The sequence below is a fragment of the Mytilus edulis genome, chromosome 6 (genome assembly GCF_963676685.1).
Source record: "Mytilus edulis chromosome 6, xbMytEdul2.2, whole genome shotgun sequence".
NCBI lineage: Eukaryota > Metazoa > Mollusca > Bivalvia > Mytilida > Mytilidae > Mytilus > Mytilus edulis.
The window spans coordinates 68,036,160-68,056,540 of NC_092349.1; the positions used below are offsets into that span (position 1 = coordinate 68,036,160).

The window sequence follows — 20,381 nt, forward strand, 5'->3', positions numbered from 1 at the left end:
AGGGATAGACGTTAATCAGACAATAGGTTACATAAAAAAAAACTAGTATGTGAAATGTGCACGATATGTCTGGTTTGTTGAACTTGACGCTTTTAACTTGAAATTCAGAATACTTGAAAAATAGAGAATTTTAATTCTCTTTATGAACATTGTCTGAATCAGTTAGAATACTACTTGACAGTTAACATCTCTGGATTATTTTACACTGCATATAATTTGAAATTCTCAACTTCAGGTCATAATGGTCGGTTCAGCTAACATTGTATATGCTAAAGGGTAAATCAAATAATTATGACGTTTTGATCGTCCACTGCAATTGTTCTTTCTTTAACACTTCCAACGTGGGATTTATCAAAATAACAGAACATGTCATGACTATATACACTAAAGCAAATGATAAAATTAACAATTGATTCAGTGTCATATTGATCAATGATTGGTGAAACATTCTTGATTTGACATTTTAACTTATTCTATTAGAGTCTTATTGGTCATTATATTTTTATACACCTGCCGAAATTAGCTGAGGGGCATTATGTTTTACCCTTGTCCGTCTGTACGTGAGTTCGTTCGTTGCTCCGGCTGTACGTCCGTACGTTCCAAAGTTTGTTTCCATCCTTAACTTTAGTTTGCCTCAACCAAATGTTTTTACACTTGTAATTTGAGGAGCCCTTTATAGCTTGCTGTTTGGTGTGAGTCAAGGCTCAGTGGTGAAAACCGTACTTTGACCTACAATGGTTCACTTAAAATTATAAATTGGGACTTTGATGGAGAGTTTTTTCATTTGCACTCATACCACATCTTCTTATATCTAATGTTAAGAGGTAGTATCAATATTTTTTTAAATATTTTTTGTTTTAAAATTTTACAAAAATCACTTCCCTTTAACAGCAATAAAAAGGAAAAATATAATTTCAATATATCACCGAATTCTTAAGAAAATATGAAAAAAAATGATACGGTTTAAGTATCAAGACTATGTTATAGAAATTTCGAATTCCTTGGAGTATATCTTAAAAATATCATTTTTCTGTCCCAGTGAGTGAAACAAATTCCCGGGAAATTTGCCGTATAAACATCATCTCCTATTTGTATACATACATGTAATATGTATTTATTTGCATCCGTCCCGATTCAACTCAATTCAAGTTCCTTTATATGTATTGGAGTTTATAGTTTGACGTCCATTTACTTTGAACTATAAAAAAAGAAGATGTGATATGACACGACAACATGCAGGAACATATCCGGTGTCATTAAATCATGTAAATGGCAGATACCAACTAATTTGCGATTAAACCGTAAATCAAATCATTGCTATAATAAAAATGGAAACATTCTGTAATGTTTACCCATTTGATTTTATTAAGACTAAATTAACTGTTTCCCCACTATATAACAATGCCAGTCGTTAATGCTTGAAAGGAATCTCCTTCCAAGCTGACAGCTCAAGTGGACCCAGCTGGGGTAGTTTTTCACATGGAACTGCTGGTTGACGTCTGAAATAAAAACAAATGTGAACAAGTGCTTATTATAGTCATAGTTTATAGAAAGAACAAGTGATTATTACAGTCATAGTTTATAGAAAAGAAGCATGCTGTTACATGTTTGTTCATGCGCAAGGTCATGTAGTGGATTCACAGTGGTGTACATTTTATGAACTCCATATTCTCCTGTCACCTCTATATAACATGCACCCAATAAATAATGACTTATTTTCATAGGAATATTTTGCGATTAATGCAAATGTTGGTGCGCGTTTCAACTAAGTTGATTGAATGTTAATTAATTATTTTTTATACGTGTAGTAACACTCAGCACTTAAATCTGAAGGACCTTAGTAAGATTAGTAACAACGTCTTTGAACATCTAGACAGTCTTGCATACTCGCAAATAGGTTTTTAATTTGATGTTCACGACCAATAAGTTCGACGATAAAGAAGATAACAAACAATTAAAAACATGAAGCATTCATAATACGTTACAAGGAGTCGCAGCGCATTAAAAGCTCTCAATAGACCAACGTTTAGAATCTTGTTCGGAAATTCCACAGATAATAGAGTCCACAGTATTCTAATTAGAACATATGAGCAGACATTGACGACCAACAGATGAACTATTATGTTCCTGTTAGAACATATGAGCAGACATTTACGACCAACTATTATGTTCCTGTTGGAACTATTCTTGCCGCTTGGGATTCCACAATGTTTTAATAAGTAGTAAAAATCATTTGTTTATGATTAATTCATACAATATGAAATGTAAAATGTCTCATGAATTAATGGGCTATGGTTGTTATCTTGAAAAAATAACATGATTGTTTTCATAAAGACGTCCCTTATCCCCAATTAAACGATCATCAGTAAGGAGCTTTGAGTCTCATGAGAAAGAGTCGACAGATACCAAACTTATGAGAGCTAGTTACTCATAAAAAGGTATATATTGAACGTAACAGGTAAAAAGGATCATTCGCCAAATGGTGGCAGCTCTTCTTTACGACATCAATTTAGTAAGAGGCTTATTGCCTACAACAGGTCTTATTTACCCATTCATAGCTATTAAGGATAACATGTAGATGAAGTTAAACTATAAAGTCCGTGCTGCTGAGTCTTTAGTTCTCTATTTTGTGATTTGTGTACTGTTGTCATTGTCAGATTATTTTCGACTTTGATATTGAATATCCATTTTGTATTTATTTTTTAACAATGTGTTGACTTCCATTAAAATATTACGAATGCTGGTAGCTTAAAATATTGTGTGAACAAAAAAATGTACAAAAATGAAATAAAAACTAACGCCACAGAAAGATAATATTCTGTACCATTTCACCTTTGACTTAATTTACTACTATATTCCATATTTGTCTCTATTGTCAGTTTATTCACATTGCCTTGGTGTTAATATAACAAAATTTGTTAGCCAATCGTATTTGTCTGACTTGATATAAACAATAATATTTATGCTCAAAATATACTTTGCGCTTCTATTTATATTGGAATTTATGATATTGTTTTGGTCTGACTTGATATAAACAATAATATTTATGCTCAAAATATACTTTGCACTTCTATTTATATTGGAATTTATGATATTGTTTTGGTCTGACTTGATATAAACAATAATCTTTATGCTCAAAATATACTTTGCACTTCTGTTTATATTGGAATATCATTATAATGGTGTTAGTCTGGTTATAGAACAATAATATTTACGACCAGAATAAACTTTCTTCTACGTATTGGATTTTATTATCATATTGGCCTAACTTTTATAAACAGTATTCAGAATGTGTCTGTAAATGAACTTCGTACTTTAAGTGCGATAACGTGTACATAGTATGGTAATGTGTACATAGTATGATAATGTGTACATAGTAGGATAACGTGTACATAGTATGATAACGTGTACATAGTATGGTAATGTGTACATAGTATGATAACGTGTACATAGTATGGTGATTTGTACATAGTATGATAACGTGTACATAGTATGATAACGTGTACATAGTATGGTAATGTGTACATAGTATGATAATGTAGTATGACAATGTGTACATAGTATGACAATTTGTGCATAGTATGATAATGTGTACATAGTATGATATGATAATGTGTACATAGTATGATAATGTGTACATAGTATGGTAATGTGTATATAATATGATAATGTGTACTGAGTATGATAATGTGTACATAGTATGATAATGTGTACATAGTATGGTGATGTATACATAGTATGATAACGTGTACATAGTATGGTAATGTGTACATAGTATGATAATGTGTACATAGTATGGTAATGTGTATATAATATCATAATGTATACTGAGTATGATAATGTGTACATAGTATGATAATGTGTACATAGTATGATATGATAATGTGTACATAGTATGATAATGTGTCAAAGTATGATAATGTGTATAGTATGATAATGTGTACATAGTATGATAATGTGTACATAGTATGACAATGTGTACATAGTATGATATGATAATGTGTACATAGTATGATAATGTGTACATAGTATGATAATGTGTATAGTATGATAATGTGTACATAGTATGATAATGTGTACATAGTATGATAATGTGTACATAGTATGATAATGTGTACATAGTATGGTGATGTATACATAGTATGATAACGTGTACATAGTATGGTAATGTGTACATAGTATGATAATGTAGTATGCCAATGTGTACATAGTATGACAATTTGTGCATAGTATGATAATGTGTACATAGTATGATAATGTGTACATAGTATGGTAATGTGTATATAATATCATAATGTATACTGAGTATGATAATGTGTACATAGTATGATAATGTGTACATAGTATGATATGATAATGTGTACATAGTATGATAATGTGTCAAAGTATGATAATGTGTATAGTATGATAATGTGTACATAGTATGATAATGTGTACATAGTATGACAATGTGTACATAGTATGATATGATAATGCGTACATAGTATGACAATGTACATAGTATGATATGATAATGTGTACATAGTATGATAATGTGTACATAGTATGATAATGTGTATAGTATGATAATGTGTACATAGTATGATAATGTGTACATAGTATGATAATGTGTACATAGTATGATAATGTGTACATAGTATGATAATGTGTACATAGTATGATAATGTGTATAGTATGATAATGTGTACATAGTATGATAATGTGTATAGTATGATAATGTGTATATAGTATGATAACGTGTATATAGTATGATAATGTGTACATAGTATGACAATGTGTACATAGTATGACAATATGTGCATATTATGATAATGTTACAATATACGTTGAACCATTTGCGATAATGTGTAAAAAGTATAACAATATAACAGTATTCATTGAACTTCAATGGGGTCCAGAATTCTACTTGCATAACTTGGAATTCCAAATATACCGGTACAAATTTGACCGCGTTCCTTTTAGGATCTTCTGTCTCTCTGTTGTTATAATATTGCATTGTGACTTCGTAAATTTGAAACAAGAACGATATGGAAAAAATGAATTAAAATGATCCCTGGAAAATGACTTAAAGATTATGAAATATTTCAAGATATTAAAACTTCAGCTCTCCATCATTTTACCTTCACATAAGCAATTGTACCTGCGTTTAAATAAAGTCCGACGCTAAAATCTATTTCAATAAATGTATTTTGAATTCAAGATTGAACTGAAAGCCTGTTGTTTTGTTTGAACATGTTTGTAAAAAACAAACTCACTAAATATAATTTTTAATCGAGCAGACTCTTGTGTTGTCTACATAAGACTCATCAGTGGCCAAATTACAGTCAATGATCAGTTTCTGTCCGAACGGAATGCTTATTTATTATGATTACCCTGATAGTGAATTGCCATTTATACTGCACTCGTTCTATTTGAGCAGACAAAATGCGTTGACCGTATATTTCTATGTCATATACAGTCACTGACCTGATACTATTACTGAGCCATCTAAATTAGGAAGAGGTGTGCGACAAGGTGATGGCTTAAGCCCCCTCTTATTTAATATATATGTCAATGACATTGATTCAATTTTTCCCCAAGAATCATGTTTTCCGGTGCAGCTTATAGACACTAGAATGAATTGCTTATTATATGCTGACGATTTACTGTTACTATCTGAAAGCAAAGAAGGTCTTCAATCCTGTTTAAATTCTCTAAAAACATACTGTGATAGATGGAAGCTAAATGTCAATTTAAATAAAACAAAAATTATGATCTTCAGTAAAGGTAAAAAAGATTTTAAAAATTTAAATTTTTTTATGATAACAAAGAAATTGAAATTGTTGAGAAATATAAATATCTGGGTATAATCATTTACTTTAATGGAAATTTTAAACATGCTGCAGAACACTTATACAAACAAAGCCTAAAGGCACTTTTTTCTCTGCATTCTAAGACATTTGGATTCAATACTATAGATCATAAACTAAAATTAAAACTTTTTGATACTCTTATAAAACCCATAAGTACTTATGGATCTGAAATATGGATTAGTGACTACAATATAAAAGACTCAAATATTGATAAATTACCTTTTGAAAAAAATCATAATAAATTTTGTAAAAATATTTTAGGAGTTCACAAGAGAAGTTCAAATATGGCAGTAAAGTGTGAATTAGGAAGACAACCTACTTTGAATCATATACTAACCCTAGCCCTTAAATATTATGATCGACTTAAACAGCTTCCATCTGACAGATTGCTTAGTGAAACATATAAATTAGATCATTCATTATATACTGATGGACACAGATCTTGGCACAAATTTATCTCTAACTCTATTGAAAAATATAATTTAACAGACAATAATCTCAATTTAAAGAACTTAAAGGAAAATATTAATAACCAACATTCTAATAACACTTTGCATAATCTAGAAAAATTACGTTCAATTGAACAAGACAATAAATTACATTTCTATGCCAATATTTATTCAGAAGAATTTAAATTGCAAAATTATCTATCTTATAAATGTTCTCCTAATATAACAAGAAATCTTACAAAATTAAGAATTAGTTCCCACCCTCTTTTGATTGAAAAGGGTAGATATTTCAGACCAAAAATTAAGAGAGAAAACAGAATATGCTCTAACTGCAATCAAATAGAAGATGAAAAACATTTCCTTATTTATTGCAAAAAATTTGAAAATTATAGAAAACAACTATTTAATAAACTAAATTTTAATTCACAAGATCTGTGCCCTGAAAAAGTTATGGAAACCATTATTAGTTTACTTAACCCACAAAATATTGATGACACAAAAAATATATGCCATTACATACAATTATGCTTTGAATCTTTGTAATTTTATTCATTTAACCTTGATTTGATATTTTGTCATACATAATATATATTTATTTATGTGATGTAATATCATGTTAATGTGGGGGAAGACATCATTATACTTGTATTGATTTTCCTGATTTAATAAAAACTTGAACTTGAAAACTTGATATCACTTTTCCTCATGAATGTTTAAATAGAAATTGTCGAAATTATATTTAATTATTCATACGACCTCTTCAACCTGTTCTTGTTACCAATGTAAACAACGATGCGTTTAACGACTCAAACTTTGTTTCTTTTAAAGATTTTGGGAAAACATATTTCACTTATTAGTATTTTTTGTTTGCAACCTATAAATCATTATGTTTTATGTTTATTGCTGATATTTAAGTCTGTAAACAAACGAATTCGTTCACCGTTGATAGCGGTTTTCAAAAGGTAATGATGTACATTTCATCGTGTTCTATATTTCTCCGAAGAAGATATGAGGCCTTTTTAAAGGGGGATTTTTCCAAATATTTAAATCAAATAAATAACATTAACATACTAAACAACAATTGAAAATGTGTTTTTTTAGATTGCAGTATAAAGACAATAATAGTGCATTGACTTGACATATCAACGATATAAGGATGAGGCTTAGAAACGGGGAAATGCGAGGCATAGAAATTTGTTAACTAAGAAATGAATGTACTGTCATGAAATATGTGTTAAGCAATACATAGAGAATAATACATGGCAAAATCCGTATCATATGTCGTATCATCCCGAGACATCAATATCAGCCCAAGGGCCTTTATGCCCGAGGGATGATATTGGTCGAGGGTGATACGGCATGTGATACGGATTTTGCCATGTATTATACACTTTATCATATATTTCAACAGAAGAGTATTATATTATATGAACTGTTTTCTGATCCCATAGCACTGGGTTACCTTCAGTTCTACTTTTGTCTTGTTTCAAAGGCCTTAAAAGAACTGCTCAATTACTTATCCGAAGCACCTGGGTTATCTTACAATTTGCGTGCTGTTGTTTTAAAAATGTTTTGTTTATTATTGTATTAATTTGTGTGTTTTGTATTTTTCATAGTTGCATTTAGTGTGCCAAAAAATATGAAAACTTGACGTTCGTGACGTCACATACAATATGAAAACTCGACGTTCGTGACGTCACATACCAAACAATGACGTCATTCTAAAAATTTACCTATTTTGAGGAAAATTTTTCTTAAGCAAAAAAAAAAACAAATCTTACTTTATGTAAAAAAAAAAAAAAAAAAAAAAAAGTAGGGGTGTGATAAAGGGTATGCGATAAAGGGTAGGGGTGTGATAAAGGGTATGCGATAAAGGGTGCGCATCAAAGTTGCGCGATATGGATTAAACAGCAGGCTATTTATCACATATGCAAAACTACTGTATTTACTACTAAACATATGATAAATAAAAGTCACATACCCTGCAAGTAATGATACAAAGGTCACCTACACTGTAAGTAATGATACAAAAGTCACCTACCCTGCAAGTAATGATACAAAAGTAACCTACCCTGCAAGTAATGATACAAAAGTCACCTACCCTGCAAGTAATGATACAAAAGTCACCTACCCTGCAAGTAATGATACAAAAGTAACCTACCCTGCAACTAATGATACAAAAGTCACCTACCCTGCAAGTAATGATACAAAAGCATTTGGCTGCATTACACCCATCTTAAAGTTTCTACAAAACAACGATGACAATGTTTGCATCTTTATAACATCAAGTTGAGCTGAAAACAGAGAAAGAAAATTGTCTATGTGGGTCGAAAATATGAAATATTACCTGCTTATATATTTACACATAATTTTACTTACTATAGAAGATAAAACATGTACCCACTTGCTAAAAATACAAATACAACCTGGGTTAAATGAAAAATGACACTAATAAGAAGCTTTTGGAGCTGTGTCGAACGATAGAAGAAATTCCTAATTCTCTCCGTTTGCTAAGAAGCTACATTGTCGAAGAAACTAAGACAAAGATAAATTTATAAGGATTTGGCTATTATTTTTAAATATTTGAAGTCATAAAGCTTCTACATTGTTTCGGTACTAAAACACACTTCACTTTCAAATATTCGACTCTAAGCGTTCTTGATTAAGGGACTCAAGAAAAGCGCTGGTGGTTTATAAAGTGGTGAGTTCACTTTTGAACAGTAATGCATATTTCTGCTAATTAAGAGGCAAACGGTGTTCTTATTTAAATATTACACATCCACATGTTATAAACAAAACAAGATGATCAATATCTTTGAAGCGGAACTTAGATAATGCCAACATTTTTTTTACGATTTTCTTAAAGTTGAAGTATTTCGTGACTAACCTGGAGTGAATCCTGTAGGTGAGAATTCGTTTTCATAGAAAAATCTATCTCCTACTCTGGAGTTTACAAATTGTAGTCCCATCAAACAACCAAAAGTTGGTCCAACCAAAGCACCTTTCATATTCACCTCCGAAATACCACCAGCCATTAAATCTATATCGTCTGGATGTCTGTGAGTAAAACAAACATTAAAAGAAGAGGAACCATAGAAAGTCTTTTGATTCAAAGTAAGAATTGACTTAGGAAAATGTCTGTACAAAGTCTGGCATATGACAGTTTTTATCCATTCGTTTGATGTGTTTGAGCTTTTGATTTGGCCATTTGACTAGATACATTTCGTTTTGATTTTTCTTTTGATCGTAATTGTAATGATGATAAAAAATAAATTCAAGTTTTTTTTCACAATCAGTAATGCATGACTTAATAATAAATTTTTATGAGAGTTGTTTCACATAGTGGATAGCTTCAAAAACAAAAACTTCGAGCATCACTTGACAATTAAATTAATTTGTTTGTTTCATGAACAATCAGAGACATTTAAAATATACATGTATTTGCAAACCTTAAATTGATTCTGGCAAATCTCCAAAATATAAAGATCACTAGTATATCAATTCCTTAGTACAACCAAAACAAACCACCGAATGCTGCCATTCATTCTTAAATAAATTACAGGACATAGTATATTGGTTTCAGGTTACATATCATAGATTTAGACAATAGTTTAGCGATGTTACAGCAGATTTCAGTCAGTATGTAGCTAATGGTAATATCTTTGGTTAGCTTGCTTGTTAGCTGAACCGTGAAGTCATTGTTAGGTTAGGTATACTACCCTCCTTTTAAAGTAGCTTAGTCCTACAGAGAGATAGATTTTTTATCTGTTGGGCTAGTCTACTATTAAAGGAGGGAAGTTTACCTTAAAAGATATTACCATTAGCTACATACTGACTGAAATCTGCTGTAAACTCTCGTAAATTATTAAGAAGATACTAGTTGAAAAGTTGAAAAAAACTGAAATTGAGGGAATGGCATGAACTCCAATAAGTCCGAGTCCACCGACTTCTATGCACATCATCACTTCTAGTCTTGATTGTTATAATTAAAAAACGTGTGGATTAAAGGAGGATTATTTAATATTTTTAGTCTTGTTCTTTATACTTCCCTAGTGCATCACCCAAGAGACACTAATTGCTAAATTACGCTTTTGATGCAGTATCATTGGTACCGTTTTTGTTTTCAATCCAATCTCTTTTTTATCTATCTTAATGAGTGAAGTTATGTTTTGTTGCCGCGAACCTTACAGCTAATAGCAAATACTTTTGGAAAATAGTCAATATAAGTTTGACGTAGTTAATTTATTCCTATATGCATATACATACTTGTAAATGGTAGAAAGTAATTTTGCTGCTTGTGGGTCGTGATCAGGCAACCCAAAAGGACCAGATTTAATCAAGCCGGCTGGTTTAAGACCACAGAATTTTCTAAAAGCATTATATGATGGTATTCCGTGATCTCTACCACGTTGAATGTCAACTGATGCCAAATCAAATCCATTTCCTGGTCTTGTTTCAAATAATTTGTTTCTAATTGAATCTGCCATAAACCTGTCTGCATGATAACCTAACTCAGTTGTCATCCATCTGCTAATGCCATCAACTCCAAATACTTTTTCGTCTCGAGTAGCAGTTGTTATGAAAAAATTTTGTTCGAGTGGAATTTTGGCTCTTAAACTGCGGTCTTTGTTAGCAGATCCGACATGGTTAATAATTTGCGCATGTCCAAAACGTAGAGGTGCTACAGAAAATGAATTACGAATGGTTGCATCAATATTTTTGTCATAACGTGTATTATAGCCTCTAACTGTTGGCAGTATGCCGAGCTTCTTCATTCTGTCTCTTCCTAATACAATTGGTAGATATTCATTGTAAACGATGTCTTGATATATTCCTATTAATATTTTCCTGGTTTCTTGAAACAGGCGATCTGGTGTCCAATGTGGATTTAGTTTACAAAGAATGTCGACTATTCTGTTATGTTCTCGATGAAAAAGGATATGATATGTGGTAAGCTCTGGAATTTCTGAATGTCTGGTATCTCCTAAAATGGAAATTACCTCTAACTTTTATAACTTTTTTTTCTTCGACTTAAGTTTCATGTAAACTTAATGTTAATCTAGTACAAAAAGATTCAATAACAGAAAATGTGGCTATACATTTACATACACGGGGCATGTCAATGTTATCATCTGCAAACCATTGACAAACAAAAGTAATTTGAATATAACCTGAGTAATGCAATAAACAATTGAACTTCAATTATGAGCTGTTAGAAAACATTTGACAAATTGATAAATTGCTTGATTCTGATGAAATAGATAATAATATAAAAATAAAACGACTATCTTACGTATTTCGTCTCAAAAATATTTTTTCTGTCTCAAAACACATAAGATTTTTTTAATCTAGTACAAAAAGATTCAATAACAGAAAATGTGGCTATACATTTACATTCACGGGGCATGTCAATGTTATCATCTGCAAACCATTGACAAACAAAAGTAATTTGAATATAACCTGAGTAATGCAATAAACAATTGAACTTCAATTATGAGCTGTTAGAAAACATTTGACAAATTGATAAATTGCTTGATTCTGAAATAGATAATAATATAAAAATAAAACGACTATCTTACGTATTTCGGCTCAAAAATATTTTTTCTGTTATTGCATTTGGGTGTAAAAGTGTTGATCGAATCACAATTTGTATGAAGCACAGCTGCTACTAAAATGTGCACACGATCATTCAATGTGTCAACAAACATATAAAATTTAAAGACAATGAATTAAATTCATTAGAAACCTTCTACGTTGTCTCATGATATTTTGTTATTATGAATGGCAGACTACAATCAAGAGACATTCCGATTTCATTTTAAAATATAACATCGATTACAGTACCAACCCGGGCATTTATTTATTTCGTTTTATATTTCAGAATAAAAACAAAATCAAATCTTACTCAATACATTTACAGTGTAATGTTCTATTCTTTGGGCAAAATAAATAAAAATTATAGAAACGTGTGCTGCTGTGGCGTAAAGCAATCACCAACCAATAAAACAATCCCCTTTTTAGCAGGAAACTTACAATCCGTAATTGATTTAGTTTAATTTGTACTTAGTAATATTTACTAACCTGAAAAGAAACATCCGGAATTACCCATACAATTTTCGGAAGGTCCGTCAGGAAGGAGACAGCCCTTTGGACCACCACTGATAAGTTTTCCTAAAACGTACAAAAAAAAATAATAAAGAAAAAACGAACTCCGAAAAGTATTGTTTGACAAGAATTCACTAGAAGTGTCCTAAAATGTCAATAGAAAAAAAATACGTTTCCATTACTCATTTTGAATTAGATTAAAGTAAAACGTATCCTTTTTGCGAATGTTATCACCTTTTCTGACAACCGTGCTGGTTTCAAATTTCAAATCGTCAACTTTCCATTTCATTTCTAATACCCTTTGTTTTTCCAACGTTTGTTGTCTACATGTCAAGGTTAATATACTTTGTCTATGTATTTACACTGTACAAACTGTGTTAACAGGGGTGTGCTCCTTAAACACAAACTGTTCTAACAGAAATGAGAAAGAACGACAGAAATCGACAGTACATAAGTTTAACGGTCAGCATCACGATCAGGCCAACTTCGATTCATCCAACTCGGGTTACTCGAGTTGAATTTTTAGGTTTGATTGCGCATGCGCCAAGAGCGTATCAATCGAATAAAAAACTCCCGTGGAGAGTTACTCGAGATCCATTGTTTACCTTAACAATATGGATGAATTTACGATACTAAACCATATTTTTAGTGATGATGAATAAACGATGGCAATTCAGTATCAAATTGATTCTAACCAAATCTTAATACCATTATTGACCACTTTGTTGCGCAGGGACACTTTCTTTTACCTCAGCGGGAAAATGCAAAGTTTTCATTTATTTTGGGTCTCGGGATTCGATGATTTTTTTCCTTGGATCCAAGGATCAGACCCCTTATAACCACCCTAAATATGATTTAGTGTAGGCTGAGCATATAGGATATATTACGGCAAGGGGACAAAGGAGTTCCTAATAAGAGCAGAACAGTGAACTGATTTTGACAATGACAGTTAACAGCTAATAAAATATTCACAATAGCCGATAACAATGAATTACAAACGCCCAGAACACAAGAACAGAACGTCACCTGCCCCCTTCTGAAAAGTATAACGGAGGTACACATCTGTATATTTTAGCGAATATTTACAATTGAAGTACATTGATGCATAATAATATATATATATTGTGGTGTTTTAATGTGACTATTGTAATTGAACACTTAAACATCTATTTAGTCACAAAAATGGCTAATATCCGTTTAAATCGTTAAATATATATTTTCGAAAAGCACTCCGTTCTCTTTCATCGCCATCTTGCCGTTTAACTCGACTCGATTAAATCTGGTCAGGGGCAGGGTGGTAAAGTGATAAAACTCGGGTACTTCGATTGCAACTCGAGTAACTCGTGTCTCAACTAGCTATTGCTAGCGATATATTTTCATGGTCTAACATATTTAAATACCAATAAAGTCGACTGTTTTGTACCTATTGTGACGTTTTGACCAAGTATGCATTCCCATCTCGCTCTTTTGATGGTTCATTTGACTTCTTTAAAGTCTGTTTGTTACTTTGATAAGTCTCTTTCTAATGCATTGACAAAGTTTGAACATCTGTTTACCACAGTAGCCTTAATTAAGAAATAATTGACTGAAGCCATAGATTGTTGGAAATTTACACATGGCCTGGGCCGTGATATTCGAATTTTATCCTGAGCGTTAGCGAGGGATAAAATTAACGAATATCACGGCCCAGGCCATGTGTAAATATTTGGAAATTTACACATGGCCTGGGCCGTGATATTCGAATTTTATCCTGAGCGTTAGCGAGGGATAAAATTAACGAATATCACGGCACAGGCCATGTGTAAATTTCCAACAATCTATGGCTTCCATGAATTATTTCGATTCTAATAGGACAAATACGGTCATTAAAAAACTGAAGCGATGGTAGGTATGCTGTGTGTGTGGCTGTTCTTTTTTTACTCCCGGTTCGATAAAGCTCAAATATTCATAAAATCTGTAGCTTGCATGGATTGTTTAGTGAATAACCGCTAGAAAAAAAAATCTGTTTAATTCTTTAAATTCACAAACCCAACATTTGCCATTTTTAATTTACATGTTTTTCTCGTAAGATACCGTCAAATCCAAAGTTGACATTTTGTAACTATGGAGCCGCCATGTTGACTTGCTGAAATCAGTAAATATGCGAAAAATGCAATAGAATAGAAAATAAAACAAAACCTACCTTACAAATCAATTTTAATACAATATTATACGAATTTCGATGGTTCACTTTTAAGAAAACGTTCAACTGTAGCGTTTTCATTTGTATGACGTCATGTTTTGAAATGACTTAAATGCGTCAAAAACATTAAAAGACTTTCGCGGAATTTTATTTTATTTTTATTTTGTTGATTTCTCCGAGCTCTTGTGCATTACTTCTTTTTATTATGCATCCGAATAAGAATAAGTTATTTTGTCTTTTTTAACTGCAATTTAAAAAAATAAATAAAATCGGCAAATGGTTTACGAATAGGTTCCAATACATGTGGATTTACGTGGGAAGTATATTGTAACAGCCATTATTATGTATATCTCTGAGTCTGCGCTAAGTATAGATATATGGAGAATTTTATCACGGTGTTGTTTACAAAGCGAAAGAAGCACGTCATATTAGAATTTAGTTTTTTCAAACACTCAAACCCTTAAAGGAGAAGGTTATATTTTTCTTACTTTTATTTGTGATGATGGTTGGTCAAATGAATTGACAAAATGATAGATACAATTGTTTCTCAATCAAATTACTGGCATTAACAACTTTGTGTGATATTTTTGTTTGGAAATGATGACAAAATACATTAGTTTATGAATATTTTGTTATTCATTCGTTTGATGTGTATAAGCTTTTGATTTTTTCCCAATTGATTACGGACTCTCCATTTTGAATTTTTCGCGATTTTAACTTTTTAAACACTTTAACAAACTGCTATTGTGTACACACTCTGAACAGAGAACTTTTGAAAGCTTATATGTTATATTTGTTATGTCACCCGATCGACAATGTCGGGTGACATATTGCTTTTCCTCTGTTTCTTTGTTATTATTATTATTCTTCCAACTATTTTGTCCGCCACTTTTCTCGGAGCCAATGGAATCAATCTTAATGATAGTTAAGTATAATAGGGAACACAAAATTGCGGGTTGCAGTAGGGTCTAAGACCATAAAAAATGGCTGCCGTTTCCATGGAAACAGAACAATTGTGAAAAATTCCACTTTTTGTTTTTTTGGAATAATTTGGAGATGCTTTAACTCAGAATCATCATATTTTAATGCAATGAAGGTGCCGCCCGTATACTGGTTTTGGATGATTTTGGCAATCATTGGAACTACTATGTTGCCATGGATACTACACCAAAAATGTCCAAAATATGGAAATGCTCCAAATTTTTTGAAACTTCACCATAACGATGAGCAACTTTGGTAGATGTGGAATTTGGCGTTGGAATTTCCAAAATGTCTGCCGTTTCCATGGAAACAATGCAAAAAGGTCAAAATGCTCCAAAAACTTCCGGGTTTGGTGAATAACTTTGGTATGCTTGAACTTAAAATCATCAAATTTTTACACAATATAGTTGTCCACTATATACAGGTTTTGAATGATTTTGACAATCATTGGAACTACTCTGTTACCATGGATACAGGATCAAATGTTTCAAACATTTCAAAATGCTCCAAAATTGATGAAACTTAATATGATAGTTGACTGGCAAGTCTGGATGAGACTTTTGACTTTGGAATTTCCAAAATGGCCACCGTTGCCATGGAAACTGCAAAAAAGTCAAAATTTCTCAAAATGCTTTGAATTTAATGAAACTTGATATTATTGTTAACTGCCAAGTACAGATGAGACTTTTGACTTTGAAATGTTCAAAATGGCTGCCGTTGCCATGGAAACAGCAGAAATGTGAATTTTTTTAAAATGCTCTGAATGTACTGAAAACTTACAGAAAGATGTATTGCCATAAATATATGCACATTCACTGTTAAACCATTTTGAAATGGCTGCCGCTTAGTGGCAATTGGGGGAAGGGTGACATCCGCTATTGCTTGCAATGGCAATTCTAGTTATATTTGCTATTCTCATCGGATTTTGTCTAATGCTTAGTTCGTTTCTGTGTGTGTTACATTTTAATGTTGTGTCGTTGTTCTCCTCTTGTATTTAATGCGTTTCCCGCAGTTTTAGTTCGTAACCCGGATTCGTTTTCTTCTATCGATTTATGAGTTTCGAACAGCGGTATACTACTGTTGCCCTTATTTATAACCAGATTACTAACCTGTTCTTTTGTCCACCAGCCGAGACGTATCTTCTTCGGTACTTCCATATGCAACAGATAAATCTACATACGATGTGGCCTGGTTCATCTGATTTCGTGTACCTACAAAGTATAAATGTCTTAACTGAACTCTGGAATGGTAAGCAGATCCTGCTCCAACTAAGAATTTCACGGAATCCAAATCATTGTCAGATTAACTTTTGCGAATTTATTATTAAAGATCAGACACTATAAGTTCTATGGTTTGTCATCTGTTGTTTCTATGCTTCATACAAATTCATCAATTGCAGCTTGTTTGTACCTTAAGGAGGCTCGAGGGTATAAAAATTTCAGAAAAAAATTAAACATTTGTTTTCATTACAAATTTTATTTATTACCTTTTGTAGTTGATACTTTATCATATGGTACAAAAAAAATCAAAAAAATAAATTTGTGTTGGCCCCAGATGACTTTTAAAATGTAAACATCATCTAAAAAGTTCCAAATTATCTCCTTTTGGTGGAAAAATGCCATTTTTTGGCTTTAAAATTGAAATATCTCTTTTAACTCATCGGTGACCTATATTTTTTAATATAATTTCGATATATGCTTTACTTAAACTAATTTATTGTAAAATTTGAGCAATTTCTGTAATAAATATCTTTTTTTATTTCGATATTACCTTTATTTCTCCTATTAGTTCAACAGGAAAAAACACTTTTACAAAGATGTATGCTTCTTTCGAAGGCAGATTGTGAGCGCAAATGAACGGTGAACCCATTTTTTTTATTTTATTTTTCTCTTAACTATAAGATAATGTTCATTTATAGAAAAATATTGAGAAATCCTATATAAATGATTTAGACCCGCGAACCCCCTTAAGAAGTTAGTTTGTCGCATGTTTTCAAGAGGTTGTTAATTTATCCTACATTTACATGCCATGAGTTTATAAAACTGTTAATGACATTTATGTTCGAAATATGAATGAGGAAAGACCTAATTAGAATTATACTTTTGACTATGAAAGAAATGGGCTATCCTCACAATTGATAACGTAATAAAACAAATTCTGTAGTCTCATGCATATTTCTGATAAAACTGTTTATATATTAACTTCTTTCTTGCAAACACTTATATGTATATGTCCAAAAGATTAACATAGATTCTATTTGATTTGACTATTAAAGCACTATTTAAGTTTCCATAAAAAAAATCGAATGCAGCTATAAGGGATTGAATTACATACTATTCAAGCATTTTTGTTGTCTGATTCAACCAAAGATGGCGTTTATATCGCTCTGAAATTATAGTGTATGCAATACATCAACAAAGTTTCCTGTTTTTTGTCGGTTCTATAGATATGTATACCTTTTGAGGAGTAATTTAAGGCTTGATACATAAAAAACATCATTCAGCAATACATAGACAATAAATTTTCTAAAATATAACTTTAACCTCAATTTTTTTTCTTTCTATTTCTCATTATGCAGATAATAATACCTGGTCCACATTGTTTGTAAGGCGCTGATTCTGATCTAGTAAAACTCATACACGTTGTTTCGAATTCACCTTTTGGAACTTTGAATGAAAAACATTCAGGTCTAAAAATAAATAGCAATCATGGTAATGAAATAATATTCTTCTGAAATCAGTAGGTAGTCATTTGATGAAAAACATCGTTTTGACTGATACACACTATTAAGTATTCTAGGTAGTCTTTGCGTTCAAAGCAGTTAGTTTCACAATAATTGTTGTTAAGAAATCATTTTATGCATGTTTGTTGTGGTATTAAAGATTGCAACAACCTAGCTGACAATGGTGACTTTCGATGTATTTTTGTGTTCTACTGAGGTCTAATTTTATTATTAAGGAATTCAAATTAATAATGAGTTCGAGGCGCAAGTAAATTTGCCTTAACCCGGTGATTTTTTTGTAGTGGAAAGTAAAACCACCAAAGTATTGAACTCCGGAGAAGATTCAAAACGGAAAGTCCCTAATTAAATGGCAAAATCAAAAGTTCAAACACATCAAAAGAAAGGATAGCAACTGTCATATTCCTCACTTAGTACAGGTATTTTATTAAAAGTAAAAAATAGTCGATTAAACGATTTTTTTTTATATTTTACCTTTCATGTCTGTTTTTTTGCTCACTTATTGTTGTAAATATAATAGAATTCCATCCTACTGTCATATATGTGAGAAGTTGCGGTAGCCATAAAATCAGGTTAAGTTCCCCATTTTGAACATAAAGATATGTCTCTTTTAAGTCGTGAATATGACAATTGTTTCCATTCGTTTGATGTGCTATTTCTTTTGATTTTGCCATTTGATAGGGGGCTATCCATTTCGAATTGTCATTTGTGTTCGGTATTTTGTAATTCTACTTTTTATACACGTTTCAAGAAATATTTACATTCCATTTTCTCTTAGTTTCCATTTTATAAAAATTTGACATATCTAAAACGCTATGTTCTTTTTCTTCAACAGGTATTGATTTTTTAGCCGTGTTTAGCAAACTTTTTTGGTTATTAATTCTCCTTAAGCTTTGAATTTGATTTAGATGTTAATATGTTTGTATAGAGTGTCACTGATGAAACTTGCGACAAGCGTACACAGTTATGGGTCTAGTATCGTCGATGAGGTTTAACTAAGATGGGATAATTAAAGTAACTGACAATCATGTTCAAGATTTTAGGCGTCTGTAGCATCTTCTGCAATACAATTAGTACTGTATATGATATTTAATCAGCAGCTGACACCAGCTATTTGACGGATGAAAAGACAGACTTTTGTTCGATTTTAGACCGTGCAGACGGAGGAATACAATTGTTACCATATTCTTAATTACTGTAAACCAACTTATTTTCGCGAGCGATTTATTTCAGCGACTTTCGCGAATATGTAAAACTTAGATCTTTCCTTAATAAACTACATCAAGTGAATTAGAAAATCGCGAAATTAAATAGCCGCAAAGTTGACTAGAAAGGGTAAAACGCGAAATAAAGTATTTGCGAAAATAAGTTGGTTTACAGTATTGTTTTTTGCATTATGAATTTCTTATTGTTCATATTTCAAGTGTAAAAGATAAACCTACCTGGATATTGGTTTATTTCCATCACAGCATTCTATATCCGGGTTACCTGAATAAAGAAGAACATTCATCTCCGTATAAACGAAAGAGAGGCGAAAAAATCCAAAGGGATATTGAAACTTATACGTCGATGAAAACCAACAAAGCAAAAGACAAAAAAGAAACAAACAAAAAAACAAAAAAAAAACAGGATATAATACTGAGCACCATGACCCCAATAAAAATATTAAGTTTTCAGGTGATCTGAAAATTTAAGAGAATCATGCTTCAATTGAGACACCCGCCTTGTTACTCGGGTAGGTGCAAGTCTAATATCGAAAATTGACGGGATTGTGATTACGATAATTGAAACTTTTCGTTGTCATCTGTTAAACAGATAGTTAATAAAGGTCAACGAAATAAAGATGGCGTCTGTAAAATTTGCGAAGAAAATACTTCAAATTCACAACTTGGTTTAATGGCTTATTTGTAAACGGCAGCACTTTGTTAAGGTAATCTGTATTGGAAACGCAAGAAATGAAATATCGCAACAAAAATGCTATGAAGTAAATTACTCACTGTCCAAATGAGAACTCCGTCTGCATTTCGTGGTTCTTATCATTGTGTTTGAGTTTTGCATAATGCAAAAGGTTA

At 31.6% G+C, this 20,381-nt stretch overlaps 1 protein-coding gene across 2 annotated transcripts in view; it reads right to left on the minus strand.

The window, feature by feature from the left end:
- Positions 1-1,311: 1,311 nt before the first annotated feature.
- LOC139528223 (salivary peroxidase/catechol oxidase-like) overlaps positions 1,312-20,381 on the minus strand; it is a 39,389-nt gene continuing 20,319 nt past the window's right edge. For both annotated transcript variants that reach the window (XM_071324107.1, XM_071324108.1), the window contains exons 6-13: positions 19,752-19,797; positions 18,158-18,258; positions 16,679-16,780; positions 12,383-12,472; positions 10,568-11,285; positions 9,189-9,358; positions 8,493-8,595; positions 1,312-1,499 (exon numbers count right to left, since the gene is read on the minus strand). In XM_071324107.1, coding sequence (XP_071180208.1) covers positions 1,412-1,499; positions 8,493-8,595; positions 9,189-9,358; positions 10,568-11,285; positions 12,383-12,472; positions 16,679-16,780; positions 18,158-18,258; positions 19,752-19,797 — 1,418 coding nt within the window. In that variant the 3' untranslated portion in view covers positions 1,312-1,411. The remainder of the gene's footprint in view (positions 1,500-8,492; positions 8,596-9,188; positions 9,359-10,567; positions 11,286-12,382; positions 12,473-16,678; positions 16,781-18,157; positions 18,259-19,751; positions 19,798-20,381) is intronic.